General features: G+C 34.2%; 1 protein-coding gene across 3 annotated transcripts in view; it reads right to left on the bottom strand.

Moving 5' to 3' along the window:
• The window catches only part of NEGR1 (neuronal growth regulator 1), a 909,422-nt gene that overhangs the window by 632,100 nt on the left and 260,611 nt on the right, over positions 1–16,711 (bottom strand). The window contains exon 2 of one of the 3 annotated variants that reach the window (XM_049703332.1): positions 13,571–13,632. The exons of the other annotated variants lie outside the window; for them this stretch is intronic. Coding sequence (XP_049559289.1) covers positions 13,571–13,632 — 62 coding nt within the window. The remainder of the gene's footprint in view (positions 1–13,570; positions 13,633–16,711) is intronic. 3 annotated transcript variants of the gene reach the window in all.

Here is a 16,711-nt window from a genome sequence, read left to right as displayed (position 1 = left end):
ATATATATACTACCAAATGTAAAATAGATAGCTAGTGGGAAGCTGCTGCATAGCACAGCTTGATGTTCTGTGAAGACCTAGAGGGGTGGGATAGGGAGGTGGGAGGGAGATACAAGAGGGAGGAGATATGGGGATATATGTATATGTATAGCTGATTCACTTTGTTATACAGCAGAAACTAACACACCATTGTAAAGCAATTATACTCCAATAAAGATACTTAAAAAATGCTGTTAAGTGAAAAATACATGATATGGAACCATGTGAAAAGTATGCTTTTTGAGTAATAAAGAGAGGAAATTGAGAATATTAAAAAATAATAAAATAAAATAACGCTAATCACAACTGTAAAAAAAACAATAGCATAATTGGCAATTTTTATTAATATCTCAAATTTTGGCTTTATATTAAAGATTTTTTAAATTGTTACTCTGCACCAACAATCACTAGCCTAGTTTCAGCTGCACCAATATGCTGAGAACCTGTGAATTTATGTGTCCGGCTCATATCTCTTTGTTGAGTATTAAATCCAACTATCTCTTAGATCCTTGCTCTGCAAAGTATTGTCCATGGACAGACAGCATGGCCATCTCCCAGGGACTTGTCAGACTGTAGAATCTCAGGCCCCAACCCAGACTTAGTGACGCAGAAACTGCATGTGAAGAGGACTCCCTGCTCATCTGTATGTACATTAAGCTTTGAGAAACTTTATACTAGATTTTACCATCTGGATTTTCCATCAACACTGCACATTCATGAAACACTACCTCCAATATATTTCACATCCCCTCCCTGCCCTATCTCCAACTAACTCTTTCTCCTGAAATTTCTATCCTAATAATTGGCTCCACCAATCCCCTCAGCTATCCAAAACAGTTATCTCAGTGACTTCCTCACCCTACACATCCAATCATTTAATCCTATTTAATCAACAGCTTAAATAGTCCTCAAAATCTTTCTTCCTCTCTTTATCACAGCATAGCAGTAATCCAGCCTCCAACCTTCATCATCCCTTAACTTGGCTGTCTCAACAGCTTCCAAATTGATTCTGTCATCCTTGTTCTAATATCTTTCACGTTATATTGAAATTGTTTTTCAAAAGCATAAATCTTATTTACACTCCCTTAATTAAAGGCTTTCACACAAAAGATATCTATTTTCACATAGGAATAAATAAAATTCCCATGAAAATATATGTTATTGACCAGGAGATCTGATAAATGAATTTAAATCAATTTATGTGCTTATTCCTCTCTGCCCATCAGATAAAAATCAAACAATCCTCTGTCTCCTGGTACCTACCTATCTCTCCAACCACTTCACCCACAAATCACCATTTCCTGGGTCTGAAGCATTAAGTCATTGTAAACACTGATACCTTTACATAGAATGCCTTCTCCCACCCTTTTAAATTGGAAATATCCTACTCAATCTTCAAGAGTCTGCTCAAATATTTCTGCAGTTGCCAATTATTTGACCTTCTCCAGATAAACTTTATCACTTTCTGCTTTTTATACTGTATGTTACTCTTCTCTTTATCATAGCACTTTGAAAACTGCAAGAGTTTCAATGTTTATTTCCCTTATTAAACCATGAACTCTTTGAAGGCAAGAACCATGTCTTATATCCCTAACTTACAGCCTGATGCTCAACAAAATGTTTAATAAATGAACTAAATAACATGAAAGGGGCAAAAGAATTGAGCAATCATAAAAATAAAAAGTTAAGAATATTCAATAGTATAAACACCTCTAAAATGTTCAGGGGCAAAGAAAATTGAATCAAATGACTGGTTAAAGAAGATATAAGATCAATCAATTATTTAGATATGCCTATCGATTATTTTGATATGCAAAGATTGAATCTTAAAGTCCACAAACACAATTTGAAAATATAGAATAGACTAGTGTAAAGGAGAAAGGGAACAAAATGGGAAAGACATCTATTTAGAGATGGAAAGAAGAAAAGGGAAAGGAACAGAAGCAACTTCAGTACTGCTTTGTATGCTGATCAAGATATAAGAAAAAGCAAGCAAGGGGCATGGCTAGTTAGCAACTGGAATGGCTGTGTGAGCAGGAAGCTCTGGATCATTATGTCTGTGGCACTCATAGAATGGATCATTAACACTCTATCAAGTATTGTGTGCCTATAACAGAGTCATTTTTATGTATTTTTTGACAAGTAATTCTATCTCTTATAAAACTTAAGCATATTTCACTGGAAAATATGGGTTTTTAAATAGAAAACAATGTGCCAAGTTAAAAAGAAAATCACAGTTTATACTCTGTGCTTCAAAAGTTATACGCCACAAAATGGAAGAAAAAGAAGTATTTGAATAGTATGGAATAATTCTAAGGCTCAATGCATATTCCAAGAAATCCTCAATAATGTGCAGAAACTTATGCTTATGCATGATCTAATTAAGGGAATAATATCTTAAAGAGAAATAAGTCAGAAAGTCAAAATATAGTAACCCTATTCAGTCTTTATGCCCTGTGTAATTTGGAAATTGAAGTAGGTTTATGGATAAAAAGTATGTGAATAAAATATAGTTATATTCATATTACAAAATGTAAACCTGCTATAAAAATGGTTACTGATTTCCTTCTCCCTTCTAAAATTTCTAAATGTTAAGAAATGTTAAAAAGGAGATGAAATGCAGAAAAATGCTTATGATTTTGCAAATAGGTGGTAAAAAATATGAAGCCAGTCCTCACATAGCTGCAAAATATGTCAAATCAGCATTCTCTATTGTTCACTTGGCACAAGTGAAAATCTGGATTGTAAAATTCTCACATGTAAGGTCACTACTAGGGATACTACTGAACTACTATCATCTGTTTAAGGTTTAAGAAACATAGACAAGTCTATGGGGAGGCATTTTTAAGATAGAATACCATACACTAATACTTGGTATATGAGTCTCATTAGAAGAAACATACTTTTATAATTTAAAAATTATAATAGTATATGATATGTGGTTATATTTACTCATAGAGTAATAGAGTAATCCTATCAATTACATAAGTAAGATAAAACAACCAGGGCTCTTCCTAAATGTAATCATTATACTGTATTGACAAAAACTAAAGATAATTTTTGTTCAAAGAAGAAAACTGAAACCACATGAGAACACTAACTAAAGCAAATGTAGTTAGAGTCATTGAAATTGTCAAGTCATTGGGGTTAACACCCCATACCCTAGGAAAGGATGACAAATATTTTAATGTTCAAAAGAATCATACAAAAATGATTGAAAATTCTACACACTTTCCTGGGAAAGAAGACATTGACACAGGAAGAAAACCAACAGAAGGAAAGAGGCTCTCCACATAGTACTCTTAAAACAACCATATTTTGGCCTTAAAAATTTAAGGCAACCAAAATTGCCTTAAATTGTTCTATCGCATGCTTGTTTTCTCTGTTGTTTACATGGAGCTTTTACCACCCTAAAAGGTTTTCCTATTAATTACTAGGATAATCAGTTCTTTGAGAAGTAGGAGAGAGAAAAATAGTAGCCTGAGGCTGCTTTGAAATTAGACCTTTCCTGGGCTTTAAGCCCCTGAGCAGAACAGGTAGCTTACTTTAGTTTACCATAGTTATTGAAAGACCTACCATGAGAACCGTCCCTCGACTTAAAGCAGTGGTTTTTAAATTATGTTTCATAAAATTCAAACTCTCAGTGGAGTTACTTTAAGAGCCATTGGTTATAACGAAGATGTGGCAGTAGGATAAATCTGAGGCCAAGAAAGCAAGAAGGCCAAGCAGAGAGGTGTCCTCTGTATTTAACCCTACTTTATTCAGGAGCTATTCCACTTGTAATTGTATTGGATATTGAAATTCAGCTTAAGATTTTGCTTAAAAATGAAACGTATTTCTGCCTTAAACATTGTCACCAGAATTACCTCCTTAAAATTGACCCCCCCCCCAAAATGACAAGTTAGGGGGCAGGAAAATATATTCATATTGTCACCAGCTTCACAGTTATTGAGCAGCAAACTGGGAAAGACTTAAATATGAGAGTGTCACAAAGTATTGCCAAATTTTATAGATAGAAAGGGCTGAAAAATGTCTCCTATGAAATTTTTTCATTTAGGTGAGAGACACTGAGGTCCAGAGAGGTTCTGGGATTTATACCAAGTTACATGAGTCAGAGATCCTGCAGGATACGGAAATAACCAGGAAAGGGCAGACAAGATCTGAATGTAGAAGGTCTGAGCCTAATACAAGGACATTCAATGGAATGAACTGACTCATGTCATATGTTTTCCACCACTGGAATGTTCAATTAGAGAAAGGGAAACATTGTTCATGAAGTATCTACCATGAGGTAAGCACTTTACATGTACTTGAAAAAAAAGAAAAAAAAATCAACCCCCTTGCTCAATGAGGTACATATTATTTTCTCCAATTTTACATATAAGAAAACAGACAAATTGGTAAAGTAACTTACCCAAACTCAGAGAGCTAAAACCATAGCAAAGCTGGAAAATAAACTCAGGTTTGTCTGACTACAAAACACTTGTGTGTCTACATTAACAAGAAGCATCCTGCGAGCAAAAGACTATTATTTCTTAAATATGTTTTTATAACTGATTCAATTACTTTAAGATAGCTGGGTTTGATAACTCTAAAACGGCTAACATCTAGATTCTGTGGGTATGGGCTAATCTGGGGCAAGCCAGCATAACAATTCTAAATAATTGAGATGCAAATGAAGAAGACTAGAAGCTTGGGAACAGAGAGAGCAGGAACCACAGAGAACTTAGTGCACAGACTAGAGTGGGAAACTGAAAGGAACATTTGCCAACTTTGAAATTATACTTGATCTGTCCTTGCTTATAGTTTCTCTGACCTTGCAATGGCAGAGAGAAAGCTAGCAATAAAGCACTTCAGGTAATTCTTCAGTTTTTCTGTACTCCCCTTAGCATTAATGAGTCATTTCTAGACTATAAGGTACATGTAAAATAGGACACCAGGACTCAAGTTCATAGTTGACTTTCATCAGTTTTCTTCAGTTTCATTCACACTTAGAATGGAGAGGCCATTTCACACACATAAAATGTTTTCACAAAATGTTATTATTCACATAGTAATATTTAACATCTGTATATTTTCTTTTAAAAAAGCATCTTGATTATTTCATATTCATCTTCATTAAATAAATTTTAGCAAAAGCAGAAACTATGAAACTGGCCACATGGACTAGAGTCTTGGCTTAAACATTTCCCAACTGTGTGGCCGTGAATAGTACACCTAAACACTCTCAGACTCAATTTTATCATTTATAAAATGGGACTAGTAATAGAACCTTCCTTATAGGTTTGTTACAAGTATTAAAAGCTTTAATAACTTAAAGTATTTAGAACAGAGCCTGATATAGAAATTGCTATATAAATGTTAGCTATTATTATTTAAAAAGATATTCTTAAGACATATTTGAGTTTCCAGAACTAAAAATATAACATAAAGTTTCAACAGTTAAATTTCTACCCACAGAATCAAAATTCTTTTGCAATGCACTAGATAAGTTCAAATAATAATGGGAAGAACATTTCTAAAAGCCCCAAATTAAACTTCAGGCTTTGCCACTATTATCAATTAATATATTTACTTAACTTAAGCGACTATGATATCTGTTAATATATGTATGGAATATGCCTGGCATAATAAAAGGGACTGCACTATTTCAGTAATCACATATTTTATTGAAGAGCCTTTGGGCTATTTTAATATTCAAATCAGTTGAATATTTAGCAGTAATAATGTAAGATTAATATTTGTACAGGCACTTGCTCCTTTAACAGCAGACATTACAGTCAAGCTATTACCCTGCAATAATGGAAAGATTTTTTAAAGCACTGTCAAAAGGGAGACTTTTACAGGTTAGAATTTTATTCTGATACTATGTATTACCATAAATGATGCCATTTCTTAAAGTATGAAACGTTAATCATCAATTTTCACACTATTTCACTTTCAAGTAAATTCATACAACTTGAATTTTAAACACATTAACAGAGGCAATCATCTTATGCTCATTTGTCTAGTTTTAATCATTTAATTGATTTTAGGAAATGCAGCAAATTTTTGAGACATCAACAGTATAAGACATCCAACTGGGTTTATGAACAAGACTGTTTTTGCCTTCCTTTTTATACTCTTCTCATCTTTTGCCATGTGTATATCACCTAGTAAAAGCACAGATTTACACGATTTCCTTTTTAAATAAATAAATTATATTTCATAATATTAATATAATACTCCAGGCAGTGCTTTTCAGAGGGATTATTACATGTCCCTGAAGAGGATAAAACCACTTGGACTCAGACTTTAAAATACCTCCTAAGGTGTGCTATAATCACATAGTAACACTGGTCTGCCATGATCTATTGCTTAATTTTCAGTTTTACTTTAAACAAGATAAGCAACAAAACAATCTCCTTTTGTTGAAGAATGCAAATCCCAATTACTGCATGTGTTTCAGGAAGGTGGGAAAAAAAAACTGAAAAATATTATTTTCTTTCTTCCTTTCATATAATGAAAATAGCACAGCAGCCATGCAGCAGAGGCAGCCTTGAATACAGACAGAGTGAAATAACAGGATTTTTTTTTTTTTTTTGCTTTTTATATACAATTAGCTTCAGAATGCTCTTATTTGAAAACATTTGGCCAGTTACAATATATGGTACTCCTAGACAAAAGCACTCAGGTGCGTTACTTCCTTGTATCACTGTTTTATTTCTTTGGCCCTTGGAAAACACCAGAAGGGGTTCTATTGTGCATGTAGGTTTGATCACCTACTGTGGAGTATAAATTGTATCTCCTTTTAGATGAGCAGGAAAGGAAAAGGAAGAGTGCTTTTGAGTATTTACTTCCTGGCTTGTCACTAATTAACTCAGTGGTCCATTTTGGGAAAATCAAAACCTCTACATATCTCTGTTTCTCTCTTCTGGTAAACATATTCCATTTCCTTCTCATCCACAAAACCTTACTTTGTGATATGTTATTGAACAGAATCAAATAAAGGAGGTAAGAAGTGTTTCTTGTCCATAAGGAACTGGAATATTAATGGACAATTGCTGCTACCTCCCTGAGTCCAAGGCCTATTAATAGGCTTTTTCTGGACCATACTGGGAATGACAGTAAGAAATCATAGAGAATTGATGATAGTCTGTAAATGATTTTCACATTACCAGGACTGAGAATTACATCTTCCCCATGATCTCACTGGATTAAGCAGCATTTCCCCTTGTTCATAGATAGAGACAAGGTTCAAGAAGCTTGACTGTGTGTCTAATACATCATGGAGTTCAGACACAAAAGCCTATTTTTTAGAACTTATGTCTAAAGTTATTTCTGAACACCATGACTTAGAAGTGAGCATGGCTGGGGGTGGGGTAAAGAAGCCAGTGGCACCATTTGGAATGCATACTCAGAAAGAAAATATTTAAAGGGTTGACATACTCCATAAAAATGAAAATCGCTGCCATAATTGAGAAGGTCTATGAACCAGACCCTGTGCTTGACACATTATTATTTCATTAATCTTCACAAAAAGTCCATATAAGCTTAGGTCCTTTTAAAACCTCTTATTTACTTATGAGGAAACAGAGACCAGAAAGTTAAAATAATTTGTGAAAGCTCATGTAGCCCTTGCTTGGTAGAATTAGGATAGCTTTACCTTTCTCCTATCCCTCAAGAAAGTTCTTCCTACGGCCCCATTCACTGTTTTACAATAGTTTCACAAATCACAGGTAGACAGATTTAGGAGTAACTTTATATATAAGGAACTGCATCATAGTTGAAAATTTTTAAGGTAAATGATTCAAAAGTTGTTCTCTCAGATACTATAAATGTTTGATTCTTTCAAATACCATGAAAATAATTCACAATTTCTAAAACGGTCCCCCCCATTCTAAAATGTACTTGTACTGACTTAGTGAGCCCTGATGGAATACTGTTAAAAGAGAAATGTTTACAGCAATTTGTCTTCCTAGTCTGACTACTTAGATATTCCATATAAATTATTTATTTATATAGAAATGAATTTAGTCTTAAAATGCAAAACCTCTACAAAAAAGTATGAAGCATCCCAATAAGCATTTAACATTTCTGAATGTCACAAATATTCATATGGCTCTGTGTCCTCCAAGACTATGGTAGCAAAAACTATGCACATCTACTGAGTCACAATTAAAAGCTATATTAAATTTCACAGATGGAAAATTAAATATCTACATTTATTTAAAAATTGTGTCCTATTATGCTATTATATTAGGATGTTCAAAACAAAAATATATATATATATATATATATTTCTAAACTGTTTCTCTCAGCTTTAAAACTAGTTATAAGAAGATAAAAATTAAGGATATTGTAAATAAGGCCAAATAATTTCAAATAACCAACACAGTAATTCTCTTTTTTGCTTAGTAAAAAGGCAGAGTATCATAAAGTACATATTAATTTAAAGCTTATAGCACCAAAGTAGAGGAAAACACAGTAAAACCAGAGCTTTTTAAAATGGACGACGTAAACCTTGTATTTTTTTACTTACGAGGAAAATCACTACTTTTTCAGACACACATCAGATCCACTTAATGGAGCAAAGCTGACGGTGACCCTTGGACTTTGTGTTCTTGCCTATGACAATGTCTTGCCACTCCAACATGAATTTGTATCTGGATATTTATTTTAAATCTATAGATTTTTAAAAATTTACTTATTTATTTTATTTATTTAGTTTGGGCTGGGTTGGGTCTTCCTTGCTGTGTGCGTGCTTTGTGTAGTTGCGGCGAGCGGAAGCTACTCTTCGTTGCAGTGCGCAGGCTTCTCATTGCGTTGGCTTCTCTTGTTGAGGAGCACGGGCCCTAGGCATGCGGGCTTCCGTAGTTGTGGCTCACGGGCTTCTGTAGTTGTGGCTCGCTTGCTCAGTAGTTGTGGCTCACGGGCTTTGTTGCTCCTCAGCATGTGGGAATTTCCCGGACCAGGGCTTGAACCCTTGTCCCCTGCATTGGCAGGCATGGATTCTTAACCACTGCGCCACCAGGGAATCCCCAAATCTATAGATTTTTTTTTTTATCACCTCTGATAAGCATAAAATCCAGGAAACAAACAATGAGACTGACTTGAGTACAAAAGATTTGAATGAAACATAGGGATAGATATTTAATAGAAATTCAAAATATAGTTTAAGACTACCTGAACATATTTTCATCACGTGTGGCACACATATTACTTAATTTTTATATAATACTATGCAATATGTAACAATGTAACACAAAGTGTAATTCCAGTTTGTAATATTTACCAGGTCATTTATTTTCATTTGCTCCCTGAACCACCTATAATTAACAAAGTGATAGTTTTGGTGTTTGATTACCACTCAAAGTTGTTGCCACCTGCTGGTGGTATTCCCTTATTATAAAAGAGCTAAAGTTTCTTTTGCTAAGCATATTTTCTAGCATAGTAATTCTTTACCATTTTCTAAATACTAGGTTTGCCCACATCAGACCTTAGCAAAGGTGCCACATAACTGGTAAGTAGTATATCAAGGTTTAAAAGGTTTAAAGTATGAATCTAACTGAAGCTGTATGTAAATCACTATGCTACAGTGGCTTCCCTCTTAGAAAAACCTTTAAATAAGTCTGTTACATCCATACCATCAAACGTTCTGCAGTGGCAAATAAGGATAAGCTAGTTCTACACACACAAAGATCAATAACCATGATGCAGCATTAAGATTTAAAAAAAGCAGTTTGCAAAACATTATATACATAAATAACATGATTATATTTATTTAAATAACAAATTATAGATTAATATGCTTAAGCTGAGATTGGAGCTGGGTCTATTCCCATGGGAAGTTCATATTCCTTCCACTAAACCATGATGCTTCAACAAAAAGTAGTTTTCAAGGTCAAGAGAACTATTCAGCATGTTAGGAGACTCAGCTGTTGCATTGTGTTCTGCCTTCTGCCAGTGAATGTACAAGCTCAATCAATTTTTAAAAAAATGTCTCTAATATAATATCTCTATCTGAATATGATTTCTGCTCAAAACACATTGGGGTACAAAGATTACAAAGATCACCTCTGTCTTCAAAAGCTTGTAATCTTTTTAAAATAATCACTTCATTAGTGAGCACTGATGATAATTAAAGTAAAGCTTGCAAATATCTTTGTGTTCCAGGAAACATTAGAAAAATACAGGAAAGATGTTATTATAGATATTCCATGAGTCAACATATTTTAATAAAATAAAGAGATTCCAATGTAACACCAAATAGAAGGCACTGAATACCAGACACTGCTAGATTCTTGAGGGAGGCAACACTCAGGTCCTTGAGTGGAGGATAAGGAGAACACTCACATCTAACTATCAGGTGAGTCAGAATATGACACATTCTTTAATATGACTATAAACAAAATAAACCGGGAATACATGAAAGGGAAATTTTCCCTAAGAATGAAGGCAGTAGAATCTGACCTAGAGTTTGAAAAATTATTAGGATCTTAACAGGTAACAATGTAGGGAATGGCCATCCCAGGCAAACAGAACATAATGAGTCAAGGCATGAAGGTGGAATAGATTGTGAAAAGTTCAGAAAACATCATTATGCAATGTGATTATAGTTTAGTATGTGTTAAGATACTAAACTAAGATACATCTAGTATATGTAGATGATAACAGTGATTGATGTTGAAGGAATGTGAATATTATGCTAAGGAGGATAACTTCTTTCCTGTAAATATGGAGAAGTCATTCAGGCTTCTGATCAGGGAACGGACATGGATCTTCTTCATTTCAGAGAGAACAACATGTAAGCAAATAAAGGATGGATTAATGGATGTGGAATGGCTACTGTAGATATCCAGACACAACTTCATGCTAGCAATAATGGGAAAATTAGCAAGAGAAACTAAGAGATTTATAAAACTATAAAATGAAGAATTACGTTTCTTCAGGCATCTAATTTTCCAACATTAATCTATTTTTCATTTAACAGAAAGAACCCCGTGAATGTTGAGGGAAAAAAAAAAAAAAAGAATCCTTTGTTTTCCTGGATACCAGTTCAATATTGTGATCAAGAGGACAAAATGGATTTTGGATTTTCTACTATGCAGAATCCCTGAAGGATATAAAGCGTAATAGAGAAACTCTCAGCAACTTGATAAAAGGAATGAATATGGTATCAAGGAATAAATACTCAAGGACTATCTTTCTGTATTAAGTACAAAATACCAAGAGCATGTCAAGAATGTGGAGAGGAGATCTTCAGATTCACAGAAATATGGAATTCTTTTATGATCAGAGGAATCTAAAGACTTATTCAGTTTTTACTTATACTAATAATTGTTGGTAATTCTGGCAAAATATTTAAGAAGAGAATCTGATGAAATAAAATGCTGGTTGTAAGCATTTAACTCAGAAACATATTTCCTATATATCCTGAGGTAAAGAAAAAAGTATCCAATACACAGAGCTGTGAAACATAATTGCTAGACATATAAGCAGCTAAGGAATAAGATATTAAGATGTATACAAAATCTTCAATAATTTCATTTCCTGAAAAATTAACTACTTAAACCACATATTTTTACACTTAACAATTTATCTGTAGATTCTCTATTACATGTTATAACTGTCAATCCCAAAATATATTTGGAACTCCTTGATGGCAAAGGCTTTGTCAAAGTCTTCCCCTGAATCCTGCATAGTGGCTCATAAAGTGCTGGAGGATAATAATGCAAGCCAGATAAACACTTTTTGCATTAGAGAGAAGAAAATTCTCAGGTGAATCTGCAATATACAAGAGCATTACAGTAGCCTAGAATTACATAGAATGAACCATTCTACAGAATCATTCCCTAGGAGGACTGCATTCACAGAGCATAGAGCCAGCACTTAAGCATCACTTACATAAAAACACCTTCTTGAATGAATTGGCAACAATAGACCTTGAGTATAAAATGGAACTGGAATAGATGCTGATTATGATGAATCTGTTAGCCTGCTAACCCTTCGCAGTTAAACTGGTAAGTGCAGTAAGAGCACTGACAAAAAATTCAGAGAACAAGTCCATCAACTGTGAACCTTCTTAAAAGGGAAGAAATTGTGTGTGTGTGTGTGTGTGTGTGTGTGTGTGTGTGAGAGAGAGAGAGAGAGAGAGAGAGAGAGTGTGCATGCATACTCATGCAAGAAAGAAGACTAATGACTATTACAAGATTCTTGTAATGAAGTATGTGACTAAGTACATGAAGATTATGATGAATGTAAAAGAAAACTCCAATTGAAGTTATGAAAAACAGCACTTTAAATTTGGTTAAATACCGAATCCAACTCAAATAACATCTTGTAACTATTTCCAGGACATCATTTTCAGAATCTTCAACATTCCTTAAGGTAAACCCAATCAAAGCAGTCTTATCCCCTTTCTGGTTACCAGTTTAATAATCTGGTTTCTGTTTAGGTTCTTCCACATGTCAATGTGTTTCAAGCAGTCAATGGCACTTCAGAGTTCTAACTGAAATTTGTTTCAAAAGGGGCGTTTGCCTGAGAATACCAATTTCCTTACAGACAAAGTAGCTACTTTTTTAATCAAAAAGTTAAATTAAGCATAAAATAATTGAAAATAAACTATATGTATATCAGTTTAGTTTTGGCCATCAATTCTTTTTTTCTACTTGTTTGTAGTAGACTGGCAAGCAAGAAATTCTACCACTTGCTTGTAATAGGTTGAATTCCAATCCTATAATCACAATCATTTGTCCTTTATTTACTTTTGATATCCCTTTAGATACTCTTCCAGCATGTTTTGCAGGGATTTAGGTTGCTTCTTCATGTGTTTAATACTCAGTTAATATGTACCTGTTGCATTTTGTTGTCAATTACAAATATTGAGGATTTTATGCTTTCTTCCTTTTACATGATTTCTAACCCATGTCTTCTATTTCTTCTGCAGTTCTCTTTTTGTCTTACAAAGTTGTACACTCTATTAAAACAGGATGTTTTTCTTCTTTAATTATTTGCATTTTCAAAGACTGAGGATTAAAACATGGATAGCAAGGCACCCTGATGTTCCAAATTGAGATGCTAAATCACCTATGTGCTATTGCTTCCAAGAGAATAATCAAATAACGGTTGATGTTAAAGAGAATGGGAGAGGGGACTTTTTTTTTTTTTTTTTGAGAAATGCTCTCAGGTCTATGGGGTACATCTTTTCACCTCATGTCAGGTAAAAGGACCTTCAACACTCATAATGCATGGGGGCTTTGAGGAAAGGTATTACATCTACCATGTTCCTCAAACAGCAGGAGGTGGTGAGGTACCCAGGTAAGGAATTTCTAACACTTCCTGAGGTTGTCAGAGCAAAGGGGCATGAGTATTTCACTTAGAGCATTACTAGACCATGATGGAGAGAAAGCCAGCCTGGGATGACTTAGAGGCATTCTACCTTAAGAAACTGTTTCTTGGGTCATTGTGAACCAAGAGCAACTATAGAATGAAGGGTAAAGTCAAAAGAATTCAGCCAGAGAATGCACATCCTGCATAAAAGGGAGGGTACCTGGATATCCTCAGTGCAGATAGTCCAAGGAAAATATTCAGGAAAGTATTAGTTTTGGACATCTGCCAAGCACAGAAAACACTGATATCAGAACACAATAGCACAAGTCAAAAAGCAATTTCTTTGCTTCATATCTCTTCTCAGCCCATCGTTGCCCTCATCAACTCTGGAATGTTCAGAAATCACATAAGCACAAGATTAGGAAATAGAGGAATCAAAGTCACCTGACAATCTTCACGCTCTCCTTCCTACAACAGACTATAAGTTTAAGACATGCCAAAGCCGAGGGAATAAGATTTGGAATTTTGTCTATTACATTTGCCTAGAAGTAGTAGACACATGAACTCCTAACATACATATGATTTCTGATTAAATGTAACCAGGACACTTTTTTCTTTAAATCACCTTGGGAATTCAAAGGATCTAGCCTAAGTATCACCCAACATGCCTGCTCCGTATAGTAGATTCAAACATGAGAAACACAGATGGAGATAAAACTGCTTTTAAAAGCTGCACTCGGGGCTTCACTGGTGGCGCAGTGGTTGAGAGTCCGCCTGCCAATGCAGGGGACACGGATTCGAGCCCTGGTCTGGGAGGATCCCACATGCCGCAGAGCGGCTGGGCCCATGTGCCACAATTACTGAGGTCCAGGCACCTAGAGCCCATGCTCCGCAACAAGAGAGGCCACCGCAGTGGGAAGCTCGTGCACCGCAACTAAGAGTGGTCCCCTGCTCGCTGCAGCTAGAGAAAGCCCGATGCAGCAACGAAGACCCAAAGCAGCCAAAAGCTGCACTCTGCAGAGTTTCAATTTTCAAAGCATACCCAGTCATGTACACATGAATCTGCACTCATTTCTCTATTGGGAAATCTACCAGACCATATATCCCTTACGACCAGTATCAACTGTCTAGTCCACTCCGTTACCTAATGTTGTTTAGGCCACAAAGCCTCTTAGTCTGCAGTCTACAGGTGAGCACAGCTGCCCTGAATTCACTCCTGAACTCTCTTTACAACTTTTTTTTTCTGTAATTAGTAATCTCTGGATTATCTCATATTCCCCTTTTTCCTCTTCTGGCCTTTCCAATACGTTTGTATATCATTTCTTTTATCAAATCTTCTCCGTTTGAAATAACTAGCATTGCTTTAAGCTTCCCTGACTGGGCCCTGACTTACATACTCACCAACTCTGGCTTACAAATCATATTTGACTATATTAATATAAATATAAATGTTGGAGGATAAAGTTGAAATAAAAGTACAAAGTGTTCTTATATAGTATTCATAAATAATTTTAAATGACCAGAATTAATGTCAAATATCAAGTTAACTCATGTAAAATAAGGTAAAAGTCAAGTTGAATACAGAATTCCCCAAAATAAATTTGTATTCTATAGCAAAAAGGTAGCATAATTGTGTTGACACTGCTAAGAACCATGCTATTAGGTGTTTGCAATTACCTGATACTTGAGGATTTTTACCTTTTCAATGTTATTCTGACCTTATTCAGCAAAAGATAACTTGCATTAGACTTCTGCAACTTTAAAATCTCCTACTCTTTTCATAATTGATGCAAGAAAATTATTCCAAGTCTCAAGGGGTCAAAAGTAAGATATATTAATGACCACTTGAATGTACATCTTAGTAGCAGAAAGATGAAAATATTATATGAGAAAATCTTTAACATTACATCAAATAATCTATTTAAAACTAGAAAACAAACAAGTTTGATAAGTCAGTGTCTATCTTCATATTTACTTGGAGGGCATCCAAATACACCACATTTCGTAAGTTTCTCTCTTACCAATGACAGGTCAAATTCAAACTCCAGTATGGGAGATCTTGAAGATAATAGTGTAGGAGAGATTAGAAGGAAATATATGTAATTTTCATAGACCTATATACATAACTATATGACATAGTATCTTATAATGACAACATGAGTCCAGATGTATTTTGAAGGAGTAAGAGGAAATATGACTTTATCAGATGTTGTGAATTCCTTTGGTAAATGAATGAAACTTGTTCAAATCTAAAAAAAGATGCATGAGAAGAAAGAAAAGCATCAATGGAAAATATAATAATCTAATAGGGCAAAGAGATTAAAAGCATCTTAAAAGAGGAAGATTAATGAAAAAAACCCTGTATTTCTGATTGTCAAACAAGTCATCCACCAGAAAGTTCATTCCCATGTATATAATTACTAGACCTAGACCTAAGGAATATAAATGTCCTATAATGAACAAAGGGTAAAGTTTGAGAGTGAGTAAATATTGAAACTGTAGGAAAATTAATTTGACACTTAAAGAATAAAATAATGAAAATTAAATATTTTGAAGATGCATCAAAAGGAATAAAGCCAAGAGAACAAAGAAAGAACTGAGAAAAGTAAGTATATAAGTTTATAATTTTAAGATAGTTTTCTTAAGGAAAAATATATAAGGAACAAGAAACTGACTTTAGAAAGAGATAAGTCTTCAATTCAGAGACATTGAACTTAGATCACTGCAATCCTTCAAAATAATAAATAAATTATAGGTTCTAGATTATAGCCATATAAATGACCTGAAGCAACAGGAATCTACAATAGATTAAATCAGGTAAATGATTCAATTTAGTTATCAGTAAATGAAAGAATCTTTAGTTGTTTAAAACTTGAGCATTAAATAAAAAAAAATCAAAGGAGAATAGGATATAATCCTTTTTCCAATGGTAAGTAAAAGTAGTTTTATACAACTTTTATGGAGTTCTATGTATATTATGCTTTATTTCACCAGCATAAACATAGTTAAATATAACAGACATTAGAAAAAGGACACAATTCAAAATAAGGAAATTTCCCAGAAAGAAACTTGAGGTATAAAAAAATGAATCCTAATAAAATGCTCAGAAGGTGTACAATGAGAAACAAAGAAAAATATTACAGTCAAAAATATTGGAATGCTATGTTACAGACTAGCTGGGATGTGGTCTATAACCTATAAACATCTAACCCCTTCTGATAGCTATCATTTTTAAATAGGCAGAATGGTACACAGATTGTATAAAAAGATTAAATGCTCTCCCACACTTACCAACAAAAAAGCTCAGATTACTTTAATCTGACCTTTCTTGTACTCCTGGCCTCTGCCCAAGTTCATTTAA

The sequence above is a fragment of the Orcinus orca genome, chromosome 1 (assembly GCF_937001465.1).
Source record: "Orcinus orca chromosome 1, mOrcOrc1.1, whole genome shotgun sequence".
Taxonomy (NCBI): domain Eukaryota; kingdom Metazoa; phylum Chordata; class Mammalia; order Artiodactyla; family Delphinidae; genus Orcinus; species Orcinus orca.
Note: the sequence above shows the minus strand (reverse complement) of the source record. Positions and strands in the feature narration are given on the sequence as shown.